This window comes from Loxodonta africana, chromosome 3, assembly GCF_030014295.1.
Source record: "Loxodonta africana isolate mLoxAfr1 chromosome 3, mLoxAfr1.hap2, whole genome shotgun sequence".
Lineage (NCBI taxonomy): Eukaryota > Metazoa > Chordata > Mammalia > Proboscidea > Elephantidae > Loxodonta > Loxodonta africana.
Window position 1 is genome coordinate 33,908,301 of NC_087344.1, and position 24,576 is coordinate 33,932,876.

The following is a 24,576-nucleotide window of genomic DNA, read 5'->3' on the forward strand; positions in this document are numbered from 1 at the left end:
CAAGGCTGGGGGCGGGACCGGTGTGACCGGGATGGGGCGGGGGCGGGGCTGGCTGGGACTGGGTGCAGGGAAGGGGCGTGGTCGAGAGTAAGGGGTCCGGGGAAGGGGAAGGCCTTGCAGTGACCAGGGTCGGGGGAGGGGGCGGGGCTGGGTGGGGTTCCGTCTGGGCGGAGTTCCGACCCGGGGTCCCGGGTGGGGTGGGGGTCGCGCGGCTCAGAAGTTCTTGTCCTTCACCAGGCCGTTCCTCAGCGGCTTCCTGAGGGTCAGAACCGGGCCAAGTTAGCGTGAGGAAGTCCACGCCCCCGCGCCCCCCTCTGTCCCGCCCCTCTCTCCAGATCCTTCGACAAGCTAACCATCCCGCCCTTCCCATCTTGCCCCCTCCACAACTTAGTTCCCAGCCAGGCCCTGCCGCTTCGTACCTTCCTTCTGGAAACTCTCACCCCCTCGGTGTCGGTGTGTCCTGCCCATGCAGCCCACGGCTCCGCGTCCATCCTGGAGCCACACCGCCCCCTGGCAGCCTCGCCTCTCCGCCCCCGGGGTGACCCCGCTACACCTGCTCTGGACTGCCACGGGCTCTGGAGAGCAAGGGCCGCCGCTACCCTGTGCCTCGGCCGGTGGCCTTTCTCCTCCTCCCATCACTGTGAAAATAGCCATGGCCAGAACCCCCCTGCACCTGCCCCACGCAGGCCCCGCGAAGTCCCCTCTCTGACGGTGCCTCTTCCATTCCTGCCTTTTCACAGTAAAATGCAACCGAAGAGCCTGGCATGCCACCTCTCCTCCTTTCCCTCCATTTTATAAAACGAATTATGCAGTGTGCTAAAACTCAGGGCCAGCAATCCACTCCCTGTACTGACTCAAAAGAAATGAAAACAGGGACTCAAGCCAGTGGCATCACTATGATTGGTGCCACCCATTGCAATATGTCATGGTGTCACCCCATCCCCTCCCAGGGTGGATAGGGCTGGCCATCGGGAACGCCCCCCCCCCAAAGGCCTGGCCCTGCACCTCCTGGCTTGGGGCCCCCCCCCCGACAACTCCCCACAGCAGTCCCTCCCCTCTCCCAGTTGGCCAAGGACCCCCTCTCTGCTCAGTGGTGGCACCCGGACCCAGTGGCCCACAGCCGATTAGTGGATGACTGCGGAGGGGAGTGGTTGTTGGTGGTGACGAGTTACCACACTGGGTCACAGGTGACACCAACCCTAGGGACGCCACTGCTTTGGCAACCCCTCATCCAGCAGCACTGGCCCACCTGCCAGCCCTGGGGTCATTTTGGTGTCACTCCCTCTGACAGTGTCGGGGTGCAGTCTGCACTCCCCCCCACACACCCCCTAGTGATGCAGCTGACTCATACTTGTGCCCAAATGTTCACAGCAGCACTTCCACAACAGCCCAAAGGTGGAAACAACCCAAGTGTCCATCAACAGATGAATTAATAAACAATGCGTCCATCCATACAAGGGAATATTACCCAGCCAGACAGAAAAGGAAGCACTGACCCACTCTGTAACACAGAGGAACCTTGAAAATCTGATGCTGAGCGGAAGGAGGCAGACACAAAATACCACATATTGTGTGATTCCATTTATATGAAATGTCCCAAAGAGGCACATCCACGGAGACACGAAATGGCTCAGTGGGTGCTGGGGAGGGGGAACGAGGAGCGACTGCTAATGGGTACGGGCTTTCTTGTGGTGTGATGAGAATGTTCTGCAACCAGGTAGAGGTGGTGGCTGCGAAATGTTCACTAAATGCCACTAAATGGCACACCTTAAAATGGCAAATTTTGTTACGTAAATTTCACTTCAATAAAAAAAAAGAACACACACAAATCAATCCAGTATGTGCCCCCTTAACCCCAGCTTAAGATCACAGGGAAAGAAAGACCTTTAAACTCTAAACAACGTAAGAGACAATATCTGAAACTGTTCCCAAAGATGTCTTTTGCTACAACTTGCATTTGTAAAGAATGCAGCGCTATTTGAGATCCGCCCCTTGGGTAACATATGATTCATGCTTGGCTACTAACCTAAAGGTTGGAGGTTTGAACTCACTCAACGGCACCACAGCATAAAGGCCCGTGAGCTGCTTCTGAAAGACCACAGCCTTGAAAACCCTACGGAGCAGTCCGACTCTGCACACACGGGGTTGCCGTGAGCTGGAATCAACTCAACAGCAACTGGACAGCCATAGGTTTTGTTTTTTGTTTTTGTTTTCCATGCACCCTGCTACCCCCCGGGGCAGATAAATTCTGTGTTCCCTGGATGAGTTCGCACGGCAGGGCTCTGGGGACCTGCCAGCCGGGGGTCTGCTGGGGCCCACTTTACTGGTCACGACCAGGGGTCTTCCGCCTGCTTCTTCCCCTTTGCTAATACTCTGCAGCACCTTATTAAACAACTGGCCAGCCTGCGGGCACTGCCTGCAGTCCCAACCAACAGTCAAGCCGGGCACTGCTCCCCGGCCGATCCAGGAACTGCCCGCTCATGCCGTAGCGAATATCACTCTTGGTAGGAGTTGTTCATGTCGTCTAGCTTATCTACTACAGTACTAAGATCTCTGAACAGGTAATACATTCTCCTGGTCTGAACACCAGAGAAGTCCCTGGGTAGCACAAATGCTTAAGGCACTCTGCTGCTAACTGGAAGATCAGTGGTTCAAGTCCACCCAGAGGTGCCTCGGAAGACAGTCCTGGTGACCTACTTCCTGAGAACCCCGTGGAGCCCGGTTCCCCTCTGACACATGTGGGGTTGCCATGAGTCGGAGTCAAGGGCAACTGGTAAACACCAGCCCGTACAGAAAGCTCACAGCGCACCTGTGCTACCCACAGCTATTGGCCCTCCACGGTTTCTTGCTTTTGTACATCCTCACACATATTTGAGCCGCCCTGCCACCTGTCTTGTCAGTATGTCGTGCTGTGGTGGCTTGCATGTTGCTGTGATGCTGGAGGCTGGCCTACCACCATTCCAAATACCAGCAGAGTCAACCACGGTGGACAGTTTTCAGCCCAGTGCCCAGATTAAGACTAGGAAGAAAGGCCTGGCAATCTATCTCCAAAAATCAGTCAAGGAAAACCCTAAGGATCACAACAGAACTCTGTCTGATAATAGTGCTAGAAGACAAGCCCCCAAGGCTGGAGAACATTCAAAATACACAGTGGCCGCAACCATGGACTTGAGTATAGCAGTGACTGTGCGGATGGAGCAGAACTGGGCAACGTTTTGTTCTGTCGCACGTGGGGTCACCATGAATAGGAGCCAACTCGACAGCAGCTAACAACAACATCCAAGCCAGTGCGAATGTGTATTCCCCCTCTTTCCACCTGGCTTGGTTTGAGAACCCTGTAGAACAGAGTCTTTCACAGAACGTAAAGATCTTCCGTGGAAAGATAGTCCTGATCATATCAGTTTGCTCTTCTCTTGGCTGAAGCAAGATCCCTGGTGGCACAAATGGTTTGCACTCAGCGGCTAACTGAAAGTTGGTTGGTTCGAAACCCACCCAGCAGTGCCAAAGAAGAAAGGCCCAGTGATCCACGTCTGTAAAGATTACAGCCGAGAAAGCCACATGGAGCAGTTCTCTCTAACACATGGGGTCACCAAGAGCTGAGATCGACTCCATAGCAACGGGGTGCAGGATGGCTGAGGTGGGCACCATTCTGTGTGTTCAAGGAGCCAACTCATGAGTTCTGTTAAGGTCCCGTGAGCTTGTCTGTCCTATGTTTGCCCACTTCTCTGGGTTTGTTGGTCTTTCTCTAACCTTTATCTGTGCAGAGATAAGCCTGAGGTGACGTCTCCCATCTGTCACTGTCTTCTGGCTTGGCTCACAGTCCTTCATGCTGAGGCGGCTTGTGTGTGGCCAAACTAATCAGCCTTTGTGACGTCTGGGTTCTTTTCTGAGTTAAACAGGCCTCCCAATCCTTCTTGTTGTTGGTTGCTGTCAAGTCAATTCCAAGTCATGGTGACCCCATGTGTGCAAGAGGAGAGCTGTGCTCCACAGGGTTTTCAAGGCTGTGTGACCTTTCAGAAGCAGATGGCCAGGCCTGTCTGCAAGGCACCTCTGGGTGGGTTGAATCACCAACCTTTCGGCCAGTAGTCAAGCACTTAACTGTTTACGCCACTCAGGGACCCCTCTCCCAATTCCTAGATGATACCATTTCCCCGTTTGGCTTGTAATACGATTCCACTGTTTCCATTTCTCCATTTATATCTTTGATAAGGAGTCCCTGGGCAGTACAATGGTTAACACATTCAGCTGCTAAACTAAAGGCTGGAGATTTGAGTCCATCCAGAGGTGCCTTGGAAGAAAGGCCTGGTGATCCGCTTCTGAAAAATCAGCCATGGGAAACCCTACGGAGCACATTCTGCTCTGACACACATGGGGTGGCCATGAGTCAGAGTCGACTCTACGGCGACTTTTTGTTGTTGCTGTTTTTTCTCTTCGACAGGAAGGGAGTTCACGCAGGAGTATGATGTAAAACAAAAATCCATGTTAAATCTTTCCTCCAGGGGGTGGCCACGTGTCCTGTCACTAAACATCCTTCCTTCCCCACTGGGGGGTCATTATTTTACTCGGATCCACAATCAATGCCCTTGGAAGCAGCAGTCAGGAAATCAAACCATGTATTGCACTGGGCAAATCTTCTGCCAAAGACCTTTTCAACATCTTAATAAGTAAAGATGTCACTTTGATGACTAAGGTGCACCTGACCCAAGCCATGGTTATCTTCCATCACCTCATATGCATGTGAAAGCTGGAAGACTGAAGAAGAATTGATATATTTTAATTACGGTGTTGGTGAAGAATACCAAACACACCATGGACTGCCAGATGAACGAACGAATCTGTCTTGGAAGAAGTACAGCCAGAATATTCCTCAGAAGCAAGGATGGCAAGAGGGACCAGGCCCTGGAGAAGGACATCATGCTTGGTAGAATAAAGGGCCAGTGAAAACCAGGAAGACCCTCAGTAAGATGGACTGACACAGTGGCTTGAACAGTGGGCTCCAACACAGCAATGGTTGTGAGGCGGCACAGGAACGGGCAGCATTGTACACAGGGCTGCTATGAGATGGCACCTAAAACAACAGGATGCTGAACAAGTTTCAGCAGAGCTTCCAGACTAAGAGAGACTAGGATGAAGGGCCTGGCAATCTACTTCCAAAAATCAGCCAGTGAAAACCCTATGGATTACAGTGATCCAGTCTTCAACTGATCGTGGGGCTGGTGCAGGACCGAGCAGCGTTGCATTCTGTTACGCATGGGGTTGCCATGAGTAGGGGCCAACTCCATGGCAGCTGAGAACAACCACGTCTTAAAGGACTAACCCTCCCCACTTTTTAAAATGATTTATTTTGCTGTTGTTGAGAATAAACACAGCAGAACATACACCTCCATTTTTTTTTTTTCAACCAGCATTTTCCTGGTGACTCTGGCTTTTCAGCACAACCTTCAGAACACCCCCTTCCCCTCAAAAACAGCTGTTAGTTTTTGGGCTTTTTGTTTCTTCTGGAGGGGAGAGGAGAGTAACTCAAGGCAGGTGGCCTCTTCATGAAATCAAGAGGACACCTTTCCTTTCAGACTCCACTATGGGAAAAGGAGAATCACGTGTGACGGTGGATGACAGAGGGAGACAAGGTGACACAGGCAGGTTCTGGATGTTTCTGGTGGTTAAGAGGGGCTCATTAAGATTTCCCAAGGCTTTTGCCCTGAGTTGTCCTCAACCACAAAGGGCAAATGTTCAGGAGAAGCAGTGGGGCAAGGATGGAGTCGAACTTGAATCTTTTAGAAGATGTTTGAAGGGTCCTGTGGATGGCTGGTGTTTTACCTACAGCTGTTGGCAGAGAAATGCTACAAGTGGGTGGCTCTAATGAACAGGAATTTCCTTTCTCACAGTTAGGAGGCTGGGAGTCTGAACTCAGGGCGCCAGCTCTAGGGGGAGGCTCTCTCTGTCAGCTCTGAGGGAAGATCCTTGTCTCTTTTCAGCTTATTTTTCTCAGTTCCTGATGATCTCCACATGGCATCTGTCTTCCCGTTTGTGCTGGCTTGTCTCTGTGTCTAATCTACTCTTTTTATAGCTCAGAAGTGATTAGGTTAAGGTCCCACCTACACTGACACGGTCTCATGAACAAAGAAAACCCTATTCTGAAATGGGATTATAGCCACAGATATAGGGGTTAGGATTCCAACATATATTTTGGGGAAACACAATTCAATCCACAACAGCTGGATGGTCCAGGGAGCACTGTGACCTGGTGGGGGGTAGGGATGTAGGAGACGTCACTGTGGATGAAACATGGGCCAAGAAAGAGGGGGGTGAGGGGATGGGCAGTGGAACAGAAAGAGCTTTGAGAAAGGAGGGGACCATGGGACTCAGGAGCAAGGAGGGATGGGCTTGAAGGGCATAGAGACTTACAAAGAGAAGCCAGAAGCGGCAGGTTGAGAAGGGTGCCGAGGGCGTCTCTCCTTCGAAGTCTTTGAGCAGTGAGGGGGTGGGACCCCTGTGCGAGGTGGTGGTGGCTAGCATGGGCTGGAGGTTCCTGCCTACCACCTCAGCTCTCTCAGGCACACAGGAAGATGACGGAGGGTGGGAGAGACACTGATGGCAGTTGAGGAGCAGAGGAGTGTTGGGGTTCCAGGGAGAGGGGGTGCCAGATTGGCCCTAGCATCGCCAAGGCCCCTCTGGGGCTCACAGTTCTCCAGCATTGTCAAGGACTGAGAACTGGATTTTCAAAGCAGCAGGGTGTCACTGAGAGAGTGGGGTGAGATCCCCTCGATGGAAGGGGCTTCAGACCCGGCACTGGGTTGCGGCGAGAAGGGCTGGGCCGAGAACGTGGCTGGAGCCCTGGGGGCTGAGCGCATTGGTCTGAGAGGATGGTCTCCCTGCTACTCCACCATTTCTCCTTCCTTCCAGAGCTTACTTTCTTATTTTTCTTTGTTGTAGGGTAATTATGTTAAAATATGAGCATGCAGACATTAAAAAAGATAAGGGAGGTCATGTGAGGATAAAAATTAGACAATAAATAAAAACTCTAGAAAAAAAAATCAGCACTTGAGGGTGGGGTGGGAGGAGACACATTCTCTTTACAGAGCTGTTACGCACGATGCATCTGCCCTCCAAGTCAGGAATGGGAAAGAACTGACACACTCAACTGCAGAATGAAGCTGTGGTCTTGAATTTATAGCTCGTAATGTCTTCAAAATTGGGCTGGGCATCAAGTGCCTTTTCCTGAATAGGCCAAGGAAGGTAAGTCCAGTTTGTTTTTTTAAAGCTTCAACAAAGCTCTGTGGCCAAGCAGTTGGGGGAGGGATACGCTGTCATGGGAGTACACCCAGCTTTTCCTGGTCCGATCAGAAAACTTGGGCCCACTGGAAGAAGATAACCCGATTTGCTGGGCCCAGGAGCTGAGGCCTTGAAGCTGGGAAAGACGGCGGGGTAGACAGAGCCAAACAGGGTGAGGAAGGGTGGCTGCTCATTAATTACCTTTATGATTTGCTTCTTGACTCCAGACTTGTTTGAAACTGGTCCTGAGTCGTCATTCGCACACCTAATTGAATTTCGATCGATAGGGTCTGGATTACCCTGGTTCTGGGCAACTGAGGTTTCCCTTGTGGCTTTAATCAATTTTTACACATGTCGCTGTGCTCAAAAAGAAGGTGAGGATGTTAATGTAAACTGTGGACTTTAGTTAATAATAAAGCCAGTCCAGTTGCCATCAGTTACGACTCATGTGTCCCTGGGTGGTACAAATGGTGAACGAGCTCGGCTGCTAACCAAAAGGTTGGAGGTTCCAGTCCACCTAGAGGCACCTCAGAAGAAAGTCCTGGCAATCTACTTCTGAAAGATCACAGCCATTGAAAACCCGGAGGAGCACAGTTCTACTCTGACAAACATGGGGTCGCCATTGGTTCATAATAATGTATCGGTTCACTGATTGTAACAAATGTACCACAGGAATGCAAGATGTTCATGACAGGAAAAGTTGTGTACAGGTTGAGAGGGGGGATATGGGAACTCTGTACTTCCTGCGCAGTTTTTTTGAAACCTAAAATTGCTCTCAAAAATAAAGTGTGGCACTTAAGAAAAAATACATGTATGTTCATGGATTGTGCGATCCTGGTTCTGTGCCTGGTCTGTTTGAGTGAGGGGTGGGCGGAGAAGGGGCTGTTCTTCCTGTGGTCCTGGCATCCGAGGTTTAGGAGATGTCATCTGGAATGTTCCAGGATGAGAATGACACCTGAATTTCTGTTCCTGCCCTTTCACTTAAAACCTTTATGTTGCCCTGAAGTTGAAGTCTTTGTAACGAGCATAAAAACAAGCCAAACATGTCACCATCGAGTTGATTCCAACTTATAGCGACCCTATAGGACAGAGTAGAACTGCCCCATTGGGTTTCCAAGGAGCAGCTGGTGGATTCAAACTGCCAACCTTTTGGTTAGCAGCCAAGCTCTTAACCACTGTGGCACCAGGGCTCTGTAACCATTAAAGAGCTGGATTTTTAAAAGCCCACTCTCATAACTGCCGTGATTATTCTATTTAGGTTTGTTTTGATTCCTAACATTTGGGATTCTTGCTACCCTCTTTTTTTTTGCACTATTTGTCCTTTTACTCGCTTTCTTTTCCTTCTTTTTTGCCTTTTATTTTGTTGTAACTGTTCTTATTCCATTTTACTCTCTACATACCAAAAGTTTTAACAAACATACTTAATACAGTTTCCACTGTCCTGAAAAAATACAGAATCTCTCTATCCTGTTTGTTGTGTTGCTGGGTGCCGTTGAGTTGATTACGACTCACTGCGACCTCATCTAACAGAGTGGAAGTGCCCCATGGCGTTTTCTAGGCTGTAATCTTTATGGGAGCAGATTGCTAGGTCTTTCTTCCCATGCAGCCACTACATGGGTTCGAACCACCGACTTTCCAGTTAACAGCCGAGTGCTTAACCATTGCACCACCAGGGCACCTTCTCCATCCTGTTAATGATACTTAATACTTTAGTTCTGATTCTTTTAATCTCTCCAATCAGACATTTAAAATTTTTACCCAGATATGTGTCAATTTCTTGCCAATCTACCTTTCGGAATAATGTTCCTTCTTTCTGAAACATACCTTTAAAAGAAGATTGGTTCGCGGTAAATTTTCTTAGTTTGTGCTTGCCTGAGTGTCCTGTATTTCTTTCTTTCTTCTGAATATGTTTAAAAAATTGTGTACAAAGTTTCTGGGTGACTATACTCCACTGTGTTCTAGCTAAGGAACCCTGGTGAAGCAGTGGGTAAAGTGCTCGGCTGTTAGCCAAAAGGTTGGTGGTTCGAACCCACCAGCCACTTGGCAGCAGAAAGATGTGGCAGTCTGCTTCTGTAAAGACTACAGCCTTGGAAACCCCGAGGCAGTTCTACTCTATCCTATAGAGTTGCTATGAGCCAGAATCAACTCGATGGCAATGGGTTTGATTTTTTGGTCTTCTAGCTCGCCTTGATTTCTTTGGGTAAGTGACCACTTTTTTCTCTGACTGCTTTGTACTTTCACTGTGATATGCTCTGGACGGGGACACCCTTTTATTTATCTTACTTAGGATTTATGTCTTGTCAGTTCTGGAAAGTTCTCATATCATCCCTCTCCTCCATCTATTAAAACGATGTCAGACCAGGTGATTCTTACATTCTGGCTTTCAGATTTTCACCTATTTATGCTGAATTCTGGGTAATTTCTTCATAACTTTCAATCCACCCATTCTCTCTTCAGCTGTATCTTTTGAGCTTTAACATCTGTAGTGGGCTGGATGGTGACCCCCAAAAGATAATCCATGTCCTAATCCCTGCTACCTGTGAATAGGATCTTATTTAGGAAAGGGGTCTTTGCAGGTATGATTAAGGATCTTGAGATGGGATCATCCTGGATTATTCCTGGGGGCCCTAAATCCAGTGACGGGTGTCCTTGTAAGAGACAGAAGAAAAGACACAGAGGAGGCCATGTGACGATGGAGGCAGAGATGAGAGTGATGTAGCCACAAGCCCACGACACCTGGGGCCACAAAAGCAGGAAGAGACAAGGAAGGATCCTCCGCTAGAGCCTCTGGAGGGAATCTGGCCCTGCTGACACCTCGATTTCAGGCTCCTGGCATCCAGAACTGTGATAGGATAAATCTCTGTTGTTGAAGCCATCAAGTTTGTAGTCATTTGTTACGACAGCCCTAGGCATCCATTTTTGATGGTCTCTCATTTCTTTCTTTTTTTAATTAGTTATTTTTAATACATGTTTCATTTCAGAATAATTTTAGACTTGCAGATGTGTTACAAAGATAGCACAGAAAGTTCAGTTTACCCTTCACCCAGCTTCCCCTAATGTGAATATTTAAGTTTCCACGATACATCTGCCACACTAAGAAACCAACATCAGTATAATGCTATTAACTAAAAACCAGGCTTTATTTATATTTTACCAATTTGGTCATAAATGTCCCTTTCCTGTCCCAGGATCCCACATTGCATTTAATGTCACGTCTCCTGTCCCCTCTGGTCTGTGACATTTCTCAGTCTTTCCTTATTGCTCATAACCATGGCAGTTTTTGAGGAGGACTGGCCAGGTGTCCTGTAGACTATCCCCCATTCTCATTCCTTCCTATCCAACCTATTTTATATCTAACTATGATAACTCTAGGGCAGTGGTAGTTCAGGGGTAGAATTCTCACCTTCCACGTGGGAGACCTGGGTTGGATTCCTGGCGAATGGACCTCATGTCCAGCCACCACCCGTCTGTCAGTGGAGGCTTATGTGTTGCTCTGATGCTGAGCAGGTTTCAGTGGCACTTCCAGGCTAAGACAGACTAGGAAGAAAGGCCTGGTGATCTACTTCCACATATGAGCCCATGAAAACCCTATGGATCATAATGGTCTGATCTGCGAGTGATGGTGGACATGCGTAGGACTGGGCAGCATTCTGTTCCATTGTGCGTGGCGGTGCCAGGAGTGGGAGCCAACTGGATGGCAGCTAACAAAAACAACATAACTGTAGTCACTGAATTCCCTGGAGAAGAACTGAAGTCCACTGTTGGTTTTCACAGAGCTGATGGTGGCAGCTGTGTCCTCATGTAAGCGGGAACTTTTGGACTGAACTCAAACTCTGCTATTCTAGTGGAAATACTGCTGCGCCTGGATGGGGATGCCCAGCCCCTGCCCCACATTCTGCAGAGATGTCCTCAGGGAAGACTGAGCCTCAAGAGGCTGGGGTAAGGAGGTCTGGCTTTCTCTGTGCCTTGAGCTCTGCATTTGAAAGGACGCCTCCACAATGCATTTGGAGTCCCTGGGTAGTACAAATGGTTAACACTTGGCTGCTAACCAGAAGGTTGGAAGTTCAAGTCTACCCAGAGGAGCCTCGGAAGAAAGGCCTGGCGATCTTCTGAAAAATCAGTCATTGACGGCCCTATAGAACAGGTTCTACGCTGACACACGGGGGTGCCAGGAGTTGGAGTTGACTCAGCAGCAGCTGGTACAGTGTGTCGCCACTGTCGAGCTCTCTCACGGCAAGAGAGGCAGGGGGATCGCTTGGATTCTTCAGCAAAGCAGGCCCCCCTGTTCTCTCCGTTGCCTCTGGAAGCCTCAGTGAGACCTCACGATCCCCACACAGAATTCCCAACCTACGTTCACAGGCAAATGAGCCTCGATTGTGACTCCTGACTCCCCCTCCACCACACTTAGTTCTGCCCAGCACCCATCATGGTGAGCAGCAGCCAGAGCCCAAAATTTCAGAGCCGTAGTCTTTGAATCTCTTAGCTCTGTTTCATTTACATCCAAAGAAAGCCTGACTTGTTCCACCTCTGACAGAGCTGGAATAAGACCTCACTCCACGTCCCCCCACCCCGGCTCCAGCAGTCTGGCTGTGCCCCTGTGACAATGGTGGTGGCCCCCAAGCTGGCCAGTTGTCCTCAGCCGTGGGGGCCACTGCTCCATGCAGCCCTGGCTGTCCCTGGTCCATTTTGCACTCTCTGCCTGACCCTGCTCCAGACCCAGGCAGGACTTTTAGCCTCTGCCCACCCCACATACACGTCACACGTCAGCCCAAGTTCAGGGCTGCAAGATGCTTGCAGTTAACAAGTGAGGCTTAAGGGCCCATGACCCCGCTCTCTGCTCTTGCTACCCCTCCCCCACATCTCGAGCCTTTAAAGGGTTTAAAAGTAAACCTCTGCTGTCTCATCTCTCCTGTCCTGGACCCCCTAATCAAACTCTGATCTTCACAGCTTCCCTGAAACCATTTGCCCCAGGTCACTGAGGACCCCTGCCCCTGCCAAATCAGAGATTTGGGCCTGGCACCACCTGGGCCCCTCAGCAGCCTCCCACCCATGGCTACCCCTTTTAGAACACTCCCTAGATTGCCTTGGGGAGCTGCCCCCTGGCCCAGCTCATCACCTCCATCTGCCTCTGCCCTCCGGGGCACTCGCCTGGGTGGGGGCCTTCTGACACCCCCAACTCATCCTCAGGATGTTCCTCCAGGGCCTTGGTTCTCTGCCTCCCTAAGACCCCCACTGAAAGGAGCATCGAGCCCCCTGCCTCATCTTGGACCCACCTGGGGTCCAAGTCTAGGATAGCATGAGGGTGTAGTGTGGACTGAGCGTGGGCTCTGGCTGCCCTGGCATCCCAGTCCCTACCTCCACCGCTCCTTCCTGTTGGAAGGTAGGTTGGAAGCCAGCACCCAGGCTGGCTCAAGCCTCCTCAGGACCTGGGCCCTACAGGCCTCTGCCCCACCCTGACAGGACTCCAGACCCTGATTCTGCCCTCGCTGCTCCCACCTCCCTGCCTCTTCAGCCCCTCCTGTTTCTGTCCCCTGCAGCATTAACTCTGTCTCCAGGCCAGCTGTCCACGCCTTTATTGCAGGCTCGGCTGTGCACGTGGCCCAGGGCAGTCTCTGTCTGTCCGCCTGGTCCATGTCTTGACCTGCAGATGGTGGACGGCACTCTGCTTAGGTCGTACCCGGGGCTGGCGGGGCGCACACTCACTCGTCTTTGCTGGACTTGGAGCTGGGGGTCTCCACCACAGAGTCGTACTCCCGCACATCACTCAGCTCCCGCATCTGGCCAGTCAGCACCTTGGCAGCGAAGGCCACGATGTACTGTGGGGGAGGGGTAGGTAAGGCTGCAGGACGGGCTGTGGGGGCCCTCCAGGAGGAGAGGGAGGAGATGGAGGAGGGAGGATGGGGAGGAGAGGGTGGAGGGGGTCAAGGTGGGAGGGCTCACCAGAAACCAGTAGAGGTTCATGAGGGTTAGCGCCAGTAGCAGTGAGTTGAAGAAGAAGTAGAAGGGGATGTCGGGCACGGAGCGCAGGCTGCAGTGCCACGTGGCATACAGGACCTTGAGTGGGAACCAGTATAGCCGGAACCAGAACCTGGGGCGGGGGGGAAGCAGGAGTGTGGGGTGGGCGGGACTGTGGGGGGCGCAGCCTGTGCCTCCTTGTGACCCCACCTGCTGTCCCTGTCCTGTCGCCAACCTGTCCCCCCACCTACCCCTTCCCTGTCCCATTCTTTCCCTGGGCTGTCCCCATCAGTCCTTGTCCATCCAGTCTTTTCCTTCATGCTCCTCAACCCCATCCTGGTCCCGCCCCTTCCTGGCTCCCTGCTCTGGCCCCACCCCTTCCTCTTCCACCCTGCCCCTCCATTCCTGGCCCCGCCCCCGCCCCTTACCAGCTGACACTGAAGCTGACACAGCCCAGGTCGGCGGCTAGCGCGTGCAGCCGGTGGTGGGTGCCTCCCCTGAACTTGAAGTAGATGTTGAGCTTGGTGAACTCCAGCTGCACATCGCTGATGTCATGCAGGAACAGCACGAGGACCCCTACGTTGTGGTACCTGGGGGTAGGGGTGGGCAGCTCATACTTGTTGCCCCGGCCATGCTGTCCCTGCTAGGAACCCCTGTCCTGGCCCCCGGGTCAGTTCAGGCGCCAGCAGTCAGCACCTGCAGCAGCCCTGGACCTTGCCCTCCCACCTCACTGTCCCCATGGGCCCACGAACCTCCTGACGGTCGGTGCCTCTCTGATCCATCCTTATCTCCGTGACTCCTGACCTTTGCCCACATCTCACCAGGAATGCCTTCTCATTTTGAACACAACCAGATGACGCCCAGAGGTGTAGCCTCAACGGCCCAGCTACCTGCACGCTTGCCTAGCAAAAGCCACCTTGACGTCCCAACTGGAGTTTCTAAAGAAGCCCTTGCCCCTCCCCTGCCTTTCCACCTCCTAGCCACTCTGCCAAGGGGCCTGGATGCAGCCCCCAAAGTCGGCCACTCTCCTTCACCCCATACCCAGTCCCCACCCCCCTCACCCTGTCCCTGCTATCCTCCCAACAGCTCCTGTGCTCCTGCCCCAGGACATTTGCACATGCTATTCCTGTTGCCGGTGTCCCTAGCACCTTCCTTCACCTCCTTTCAGCCTATGCTTACCTGTCATCCCAGAGCCTCCATCTAAACCTCCAGTACCCCCACAGTCCTCACCCTCTGACTTGATTTCTTCCCATAGTTCTTATCACCTTCAAATAAACTGTTGATTGATTTATTTTTTTTTTAATCTTTTGGTTTTATCATCTGTCTCTACCCTCTAGTGCAGCGCTGTTCCATAGAACTTTCTAGAACGATGGAGATGTTCTGTACCTACGTTATCCGACATGGGAGGCACCAGCCACACGTGGCTGTTGAACACTTGAAATGTGGCTAGTGTGACTAAGGAAATGTTTAGTTTTATTTACATTTAATTCATGTAAATTGAAACAGCCCCTGTGGCCAAGCGACTTTACTGGATAGCACGGCTGGAGCAGCTGGTCCAACGGAAACAGAGCCTGGGCAACATCCATTATTTTCAGTTTTCTAGCATCCACGTTTAAGAAAAAGTGAAAAGAAACAGTTGTTACGGGCTAAGTTATGTCCCTCCAAAATCTGTGTTGGAATCCTCACCCCTATACCTGTGGGCGTAATCCCATTTGAGAAAAGGGTTTTCTTTGTATGTTAACGAGGCCTTATCAGTATAGGCTGTGTCTTAAACCTACTTATTTTTGACCTATAAAAGGAGCAGTTTAGACACACAGACAAGCACAAAGGGAGGAAAGATAAATGCCTCGTGGAGATCCAAGGAACCAAGGGAAGTCGGGGCTGGAGAAGCTGGAAGAGACAAGGCCCTTCCCCCAGAGCTGACAGAAAGAGGCTTCCCCTAGAGCCAGCACCCTGAATTTGGACTTCTAGCCTCCTGAACTATGAGAACATAAATTTGTTCTTTAAGAACACCCACATGGTATTTCTGTGACAGGCAACACTAAGAAACTAAGAAAAAAGCTAAAATTAACGCTAATGATATAATTAACTCAATCTATTGTCATTTTAGCATGAGCTCAAGAACAGTTGGACCAGCTGCTCCAGTCTGGGGTGGTTTCTGCTGGGATCTGAGGGAGCTAGGTACTGGGATGGGGTTGGGAGCTCCCTGTGCCCCTTTAATCCCACCCTGCCCTCTGTGGGTCTCCTCCCTCCAGCCTCTCCCCTCGCTGGGCCTGTGACCCTGACCCTCCCCATGGCCCCATCCCAGTCCCATGCTCACCGGAAAGCGTACGAGGAGACGATGAGTACTAGCGTGACCACGTGGTGGACAAGCATGACCACCGAGTCCTTGCGCCAGGCGTCCATGTAGAGCGTGGCGTAGATGGAGTGGCCATAAAAGCTGCCCTGCAGGAGGTAGGCCGCCGAGATGTCCCGTGGCACCGCCATGCCTGGCTTCCAGTCTGCGGAAACCCCCCGCAGGCAGTCAGGGCCCATGAGTGCCCCCTGCCGCTTCCCAGGTACTGCCCATTTCCTGTTGCTAATTCTCTACTAGTTATTTAACAACAGACTTTATATTTTAGAACCACTTTAGGGTGATAGAAGAATTGAGCAGATAGAACAGAGTTCCCATATGCCCCCACCACATACGCGCGCGCACACACACACACAGTTTCCTTAGTTATTACAAAAAGAAACAGTTGCTGTCAAGTTGACCCTGACTCCCGTCAACTTGGTGTATGTCAGGGTAGAACTGTGATCCACAGGGTTTTCAATGGCTGGTTTTTCTAAAGTAGAGGGCGAGGCCTTTCTTCTGAGGTGCCTCTGGGTGGACTGAAACCTCCAACCTTTTAGTAGTCAAGTGCTTCACCATTTGCACCACCGAGGGACAAATACGTCTCCCTGGTTATTATCATCTTACATTCTCTGGTCTGTTTGTTACAATTAATGAACCACCACTGGTACGTTGTCACCAACTGCCTCTCAGTGATTTTTCAGGAGTCTCCTCTTTATGGACCCAGAGGACCCTTAGCCGTGACGTGTCTCACTCACTTGTACTATTTCTGCCACCACCCCGGCCCCCTACTTCCCACGTTCTCCTCCAGGCAGCTCGGATACCCGTCTTGCTGGCCTCTTGGGCGCCCCTCTCTCTGCAAATCCCCAACTTGCAGTGGAGGCAGAATTCACGGAACGCCCGTAGTGTTGCTGCAGTGGGGCTCCCTGCTCTGCCTTCCCTCCTTCCCCAGTGTCCCGGCACACCCACTCACCCACGCCAGGCCCTTTGCCTTTCCAGTGACACTGACCCCCAGCTCAAGACGGGGGCTTCCCCAAAGCCCTCCCCACACCTTGTCTCCGCCACCCTGGCCACATCAACCTGCAGCCTTCCGGGTTGTCCCCCCTCCAGATGCTCCTTCTCTGCCCACCCCCCCAAAGCTGACCTCCATCCGGGGCCCTCCCCACATCAGGCTCAGTGACCAGCAGCCAGGCCCCTGTCCCCCCAGAGTTTGGTTGCCCCGATGCCTCCCATGTCCCACCTTGGTAACAACTCCTCATCCACACAATGAGACCCACCTGGACCCCCATACGGAGGATTCCCTCCTGGCTACACCTGTGCTCGCCTCCCCTTGTCCCCGCCACCCCTACCCTGGTTCCTGGTCCTGGCACTGCTGTGTCCCATTCAGCGCTGCCCCAGCACCTCCCTGGCCTCTGCCACCTGCTCCTGAGATCCATGCTACCCACGTAGTTTTACTCCACGACCCAGCAATTCCGCTCAGAGGTATGTACCCAAAAGAACTGAAAGCAGTGATTCAGTTTGTACACCAATGTTCACTGCAGCACAAATCACAGCAGACAAAAGGCAGAAATGACCCAAGTGTCCATCAACAAATGATGGATAAACACAATGTGGTCCATCCATACAATGGAGTATTACTCTGCCATAAAGAGAAATAAAGTCCTGATACACCGCACAGTGAAGATGAAAGCTTGAAAACATACTCAGTGAAATAAGTCAGACACAAAAGGCCACATACTGTCTGATTCCATTTATATGAAACATCCAGAACAGGCAAATTCATAGAGACAGAAAGTGGACAAGTGGCTGTCAGGCTGGGGCAGGGGGATGGGGAGTGACTGCTAATGGGCACGGGGTTTCCTTTGGGGATGATGAGAATGTCCTGGAGCTAGACAGAGGTGGTGGTGGCACAACACCATGAAAGGACTAAATGCCACTGAATGGTTCACTTTACAAGTACAGTCCTTGGGTCGACAACTAGCCAAAAGGTTGGCGGTTCACAGCTACCCAGCAGCGCCACGGAAGAAAGCCCTGGCGATCTGCTTCTGTAAAGATTACAGCCAAGAAAACCCTGAGCAACAGTTCTATTGCTCACACATGAGGCCATGCAGTCAGAAATGACTCAACTGCAACCAACAACAATTTTTTAATGTGAATTTTAGCTCAATTTAAAAGGTGTAAAAAAACTAGACAACAAAACAAGCACAATTCAGATTTCACGGCCCACTCCACGCCCTGCTTGAACTACACCCGGGGCTTCCCAAAGCCCTACAGCAAACCCACATTCCCAGCCCTGCACTTGTCCTCAAGCTGCCACGCGGGGACCTTGTAGATGGTGATGCTTCCAGCCCTTAGCCTTCCCTCTCTCCCACCCCACCAGGGGGCACTGTCCCTCTCAGCCTTGGCCCTCTGGCCGCTCCCTTCACTGTTGTCCCTGGGCTGGATCTGCCCTCAGGACTCCTGCAAGGGATGCCCCTCCCCCTGTGTAAGGCCCCCGGGTGGGGGGGGTGGGATGATGGACTGAACACCCTCTACCCACGTACGGCTGGAGCTCAGGAGGGGACAGAGGAGACCGAGGACTGCCAGTCCTGCTGACAATGGGTGTGGACATGGGGGGCGACATCCCAGCTACCGTGGGGAAGGAGAGGACAGGGTGCAGTGACCTCAGGGGAAGGACACCAAGTCCTCTGCGTGCTAAGCTCTGCGTGGAAATGAGACACCTGTCCCGACATCAACCTGGCCAGGTACCTCTATTTCACGGGTGCCAAGGACACGGCACAGGGGACTGTACACACCGGGTCAGCGCTGCCTGGTGACAGGCTTCGAAGGCTGTGGAAGGATGGCTTGTACAAGCCCCTCAGGTCCCCGTTATAGATAGAACTGTGTTCCCCAAGAGGGTGTGCTGAAGTCCTAACCCTGCACCTATGACAGTGACCTTGTTTGGAGAAACAGTTCTTCTTTTGTCATTGGTTAACGAGGTCATGCTGCTGTAGGGGGTTAATCCTCGTCCTTTCTGAGTGGGATCTTATAAAAGGGGAACACGAGCAGGATAACAGGGTCACACACCGGTAAGACAGACACCGTGTGAGGATCCGCTACAAGCAGTAAAGGAATGGCAAGAGCTGCAGCACTTGCTAAAAGCCAGGAGAGACGCATGGGACAGATGCTCCCTCAGAGTCTCAGTAGGAATCAACACGGCTGATACCCTGATTTGGACTCCCAGCTTCCAAAACTGGGAGACAGTAAATTTCTGTACTTTAAAGCCCCCGCTTTGTGGTACTTTGTTATGACAGTCCCAGGAGACTGAGATATTCCCATCTTATGGGCCAGGGCTGCCAGCCTTCTAGATCTCTGCTCCCCAGAGCTCTTTGCTGGCATTCTTCCTGGTCTGTGGGTGCGCCACCCCCATTCAGCCCAGATTCAGGTGGTGGTGGTGGTGGAGAAGGGGTTGTATATAATTTATTGCCCAAACTGGGCACTTCTGAGAGTAACCATCATCACCAGCGTTCAGGGAGGCCCTGTGGGGTGACCTGGGCTGTTCCAGTCTCCAGGAAGAGGGTCACCTCACCTGGTCACAACCCCTCTCACCTACGCACTCGAGACCACCAGCTGGTACTCCTGTCTCCCGAATGATGGGCCCCCAGACCTGCAGTTCTCTCTCTCACCCTAAAAGTCCCCTAAGAGTCCCTGGGTGGTGTGAACAGTTAAGCACTCATCTGGTAACCAAAGAGATGGCCGTTCTGGTCCATTCAGAACCAGTGGAAGAAAGGTCTGCTGATCTACTTTTAAAAACCCCATGGAGCACGGTTCTATTTTGACACACATGGGGTTACCATGAGTCAGGGTTGTCATGAGTTAGAGTTGACTTGATGGTAACTGGAAAAAGCCTCTCCCTGGGTCTCCAAGCTCCTCCACTACTTCCACATTTCACTTCAAATGTCTTACGACCCACCCCAGTTCTGCCCCCACCCCCGAACCTTCTGTCCCAGAGTCAGCTGGTCCCCACCTTTGCTCTACCAAGCCCTGGCAGCACCCACCGGCAGACCCCGAGCCTGCACCTGAATCTGCCTCCACTGACTGGTCTCATTTCTGACCATACACATGTTCTGGGTGACCCAGCTTTAAATGCTACCCCCACCTCCAGACTCTGGTGTCAGGTATTGCCGGTATCTCCACGGGTGGCCCAATCCAGCTCCTGGTCTCCCCCACACCACCCCCGTGGGACCAGACCCTGGTGTCATTCAACCCCCTTCTCTCTTGTACCCACCTCTGGATTGACAGCAAACTCTACAGGTTCCACCCTCAAACTACTTCTTCAGTCCATCCCCTAGCCCTCCCAGCCTATCCGAGACCCTCCCCTGATCTCAGATGCCGCCCAGGGGTCCTGTGGCCACCACAATTGGGTCACGTCCCACCTCTGCTCAAGACCCTCCTGATAAAATCAAATGCTCACTGTGGCCTCCGTGAAGTCTAAATGGTGACTCCTCTCGCTGGGCCTGGCCACACGGTGTCCTTGCTGCCTCCTAATATGCCAGGAGTTGGTCCATCTGACTCAGGGTCTGCCTGCCTGCACCTCCCCAGACACCTCCAGGTCCTCACTTAAAAGCCATCATGGGGCCGTGTCGCCTGGTGGACAATGCCCCTCCCTCCCACCACACCCAGTCTCCCTGCCTGCTTGGTTTTCTTCATCAGCACTAATCTCACTCACTGTTCACTTTCTGCAGCCCCCAGGAGGTCAGCTTCCCAGGGCGGGGCTTTCTCCGTCCTGCTTGTGCCTGGCACACAGCTAAACCAAACACCAAACCCTTGAGTCGATTCTGACTCATGACGACCCCATGTGTGTCAGAGTAGAACTGTGTTCCATAGCGTTTTCAATAGCAGATTGTTTGGAAGTAGATCGCCAGGTTTTCTTTCGAGGTTCCTCTGAATGGACTCAAACCACCAACCTTTCAGTTAGCAGCCGAGCGTGTTCACCCTTGGCACCGCCAAGGGATTCCTTCTGGCACACAGCAGGCACTCAATAAACATGTTGTAAGAAACAAGTAACTCGAAGGGCCATTACATAATTTGTGGGGAGAAGCCAGAGACAACTCCACACCTGGGACATTAGGAGGGCGCCACTGTGGCTCAGCCACGTGAAGGAAAATTGAGCACCAGCTGAGGCACACGCTGGGGGGCTGTGCAGAGGGCTGAGTAAGCCTGGGTACCCACAGCGCAGGGGTTCCATGCCAGCCCCCCAACGTAGGCTGGGCATGTCCATCCACTCCAATCACAGAGCCACCGGGGCCCCCCAGGCTGCTCAAACACACGGCAGGGCTGCAAACACCCTGAAATACCATTCACATGTATCCCTGGTTCACGGTCGGGGTTCAGTGCAGGAAGAAGCCCGCATCTTCCCATCACAGACAATGGTGATGCCTCCTCGGCCCCCTCCTCACCCCTTGGCCAAGACAGGTTACCCAGAGCTCAGACATCAGTGACCTACACCTAATCGTATCAATCAGCTCTGCCAGAACATACCAGAGCCAGCCACTTCTCACCATCCTTATCTTCTCCTCAACCTAGTCCCTGGTCTCCCTGGGCTCTGCTTCCCTCTTGCCCTGAGATCTTCCCGTCTCCACACAGCAGCCAAAGGGACCTTTATAAACCCAGGAAACCCCACCATGCCCACCCCTCACTTAATACCACCCCATTTGGAATGAAATGCAATCTCGGCCACCTCTCCTTTCACCCACTCACACCAAGACCATCTCAGGGCCTTTGCATGTGCTATTCCTGCCACCTGGACCCCCACCTCTGCAATGAAGGGGTCACCTCCTCCAGGATACCTTCCCCTTTCGCAGGGTTCCTACCGTAGAAGACGGAGGGCGGGTCGTGGAAGAAGGGGTAGTCGGTGCCAAAGAGCAGATAGGCACTGTAGCTCCAGGCGCCCAGGTAGAAGAGAAACTTCCAGGCACTCTCAGGCATCTTGGCAGCATCTCTGGGCTGGAGGCGGCACCGCTTAGCCAGGGGCTATAGGTGAGAGGGTGAGCGGCCATGGGTGCTGGGCTCCAGGGGCCACTCATCCAGGGCAGGGAAACTGAGGCTGAGAATTCCCAAGGCTGGGCGTCCTCAGGGAGGGCAGAAAGGGCCCCTGTGCTCACAGTCACCCAAGCGTAACCGGAGCTGGTGCACGGACGCCAAGGACTAAAGTTAGTGCCCAGCTGTCTGGGCACTGCAGTACTGGGGAGGGGGACAGTAGGACCTCAGGGCCTCACACAAAGGGAGACCAGTAGGGACAGCAGGGGTAAGCTGGGAGGTACGGGGGAGGTGGGGGTGTGATGGGGAGGAGAGAATGTAAAAAGAGGCTGTGAGGGCCACGGGGCAGCTCGAAGAAGGCAAGGTGGGGGGAATACAGGAGTGCCAGCTGAACTTGGGGGGTTGGAAAATCAAAGCAGTACTCATGGGGGGTCATAAGGTGAGTGGGGAGAACTTGAAGGAAAGGAGGCACCTCTGAGTGGGAATTTGGGGGGCCCAGAGAGGAATGGGAGGGCCTAGGGAAGTTGCGGGTGGGAATGTGGAAGGGCCCATGGGAACTGAGGGGAGACAGAGTGAAAAGAGAATAAGGCTGGAGGGAGAAAGAGGGAAGGAGATAGGAGAGGGGTGTCATAGTTGAGGAGGGATGTGACCAGAGATGACATCAGGGAGGACAGAAGGGCCAAGCGCAGAGGAATTTCAGGGAGGACTCAGCTGCACCCTGAGGGGGTTTGGTGCCCTTGGGGTCCCAGGTGGGAGGCCCCTCTCTGGGGGTGTGGCTCCAGCATTGCTGGGAGAACCCAGCCCCAGCTGAAGGGGCTTTGGCTGAGGGGGCTGGAGCCAAAGCGGTTGCCAAGGAGACAGCCAGAGCCAGCTCCGGTAACCCCCGGCAACGGGGCTGCTGCCAAGAAGATGCATTTTGGAGGCTGGGGCAGCCCTTCCGCCCTGTTTCTTGGGAAGGGCGAGCCCTGAATTGGAGCACACACCCCACCCAGTTGAAAGTTGGGGAAGGCTGAGGGTGGGAGATTGGCCTAGGGCCTCCAGGACAGAGCAGAGGACAACCTCGCTGCCCCCCATACGGCTCTCTCAGGGATGGGTGAAGGAAGCCCGAGCTTACTCTTGAAGCCACATCTCCTCCTGAGCCCCCTGGAGTTTTCCAGCAGGAAATTGGGAAGACGGGAAGGGGGGAGAAGTGGGAGGAGGAGATAAAGCCAGATAAGGACCAAGGCTGACGTATGGAGGGACCCTTCTCACGCCCTGCCTCCTCATTCCTAAAGGAGAGTACTAGACCAGGGCGGTCCGTGACGTGGGTGACAAGTGGGTGGGGGTGGGTACAGCGGCCCCCAGAGACAACAGCCCACCCACCCCCCAACCTAACAAGGCTCAGTCTCTCCCTGGCCAGCAGAGAAAGGCTCCTTTGTTGGTTGCTGGGCACTCTGTCCCCGCACCCCTGCCAGACTGGGGCGGGGTGACCAGGCGGTCCCAGGCGGCCTTTCCACTCAGCTCCTGTAGTAGCGACCCCTCCTCTGGGATGGGCCACGAGCCAACGTCGCCCCCACGGTCGTCCGACGCTGGGCGGATGGGCAGATCCGCCACAACCCCTCCAGGCCCCTGCCTGGGAGCCCGGCCACCTGGCTGGTGCAGCCTTGGAGGCAGCGCTGTCCAGCCCGAAGCCCCGCTGCGTCTCCTCCCCGACCCTTTGCCACCGCTGGTCGGACGGTGGCGCTGACAACAGGCAGCGCAGCCAGTAGCCGGGCAGTAGTGCCTCTTCCCCGTCACCGACAGAGAGCAGCGGGCAGCCCCACCCGCGGCTGCTCCAAGGGCGCTAGCATCGGTGGCGCAGAGCTCCCCTACGTCCCCGCTCCCCTACCCGGTTCGGCCCTGCCCGAAGGGGCTCGTGGCGGCCAGGGCCCCCCACCGTCCCAGACGTCGTGCCCTGGTTTCCCCCACGTCCCAAAGTCCCGGCCCACTGAACCAATGGGAGCCCCACCCGCGCTCGGGACCCGCAGCCGAACTCGCCCCAAGGGACGTACGAAGGTCTGGGGTTCCCCTCGTGCCGACCTCCCAGGCCCAGGCTCCGTCCAGGGCCCCCACCACACTCATCTGAAAGAGGCGCGCGATGGCCCAGGCTCTCCCCTTTTTCCCAGTCACCGACCCTACCGCTCTCACCCCAAAAAGGTGCGCGATGACCCAGGGTCCCCCCGTCCCTGTCCCCGGATCCTAGCACTCACTCGAAAGAGGCGCGCGGTGGCTGCCGCGCGCAGGGCGGTCCAGCCAAGAGCGCCGAGCGCCAGCAGCAGCAGCTCGGGCGGCGCCAGGTGCGCGTGCTCGGCCAGGCCGCGGCGCGCCAGTCCCCAGCCGCAGTCCCCGCAATCCCGCGCGGCCGCCAGCGCGCTGCCCCAGCCGCGCCGCACCAGCTGCGCGTAGCTCGGCATGGGCTCAGGACCCGCCGCAGGCGCCGCCGCCGTCCCCGCCATGCCGGCCCCGCCCGGGTCCTGCTCGCCGCCTGCGCCTGCCGTGCCGCGGAGCCGCGCGCCTCGCGTCACGCGCCGCAGCCGGGCCGGGGGCGTGCGGCCGGACGCGACGGAGGGGCGGGGCCGGGTAGGCTCCGCCTCCGGGGGCCCCGACTGGGGGACAGCTCGGGGACCGCCGAGTCCTGGGCTCCGCGTCTGCCATCAGGGCCACCGCAGGGGCCGGGCCAGGTCGGCGAGAGGATGAGGTCCGGCGTGGTTGTACCGGATCCTGGAGGCTGGGGCGCGCTCCGGCCCATTTTGCAGCGGGGGAAACTGAGGCACGTAGCTCTCCGCCTCCACTGCGCACCTGCGTCCACCAGGGTCTCCGCCCTCATCGCTCCCCCAGAGCTCCCCATACCCACATCGCGGCGTCCGGCCCGGTGGTCAGTGCAGGCAGTGCCTTCGCCGCGACCCCTCCAGCCGGGCCCACCCCAGGGTCCCGCAGGGTCTGGACCTCATCGTGCTCTGGAGGCCGAGGTCCGGCGCTTG

At 54.0% G+C, this 24,576-nt stretch overlaps 1 protein-coding gene across 1 annotated transcript; it reads right to left on the reverse strand.

Annotated features, from left to right (window-relative positions):
- Nucleotides 1–178: 178 nt before the first annotated feature.
- Nucleotides 179–23,880, reverse strand: CERS1 (ceramide synthase 1). The gene is made up of 7 exons (XM_064281010.1): nucleotides 23,806–23,880; nucleotides 21,412–21,571; nucleotides 15,548–15,728; nucleotides 13,656–13,817; nucleotides 13,213–13,360; nucleotides 12,976–13,088; nucleotides 179–256 (listed from the first exon to the last, which is right to left on the reverse strand). The coding sequence occupies exons 2-7, from the start codon at nucleotides 21,524–21,526 to the stop codon at nucleotides 214–216; spliced, it is 762 nt and encodes a 253-aa protein (XP_064137080.1). The 5' UTR covers nucleotides 21,527–21,571; nucleotides 23,806–23,880; the 3' UTR covers nucleotides 179–213.
- Nucleotides 23,881–24,576: the final 696 nt, after the last annotated feature.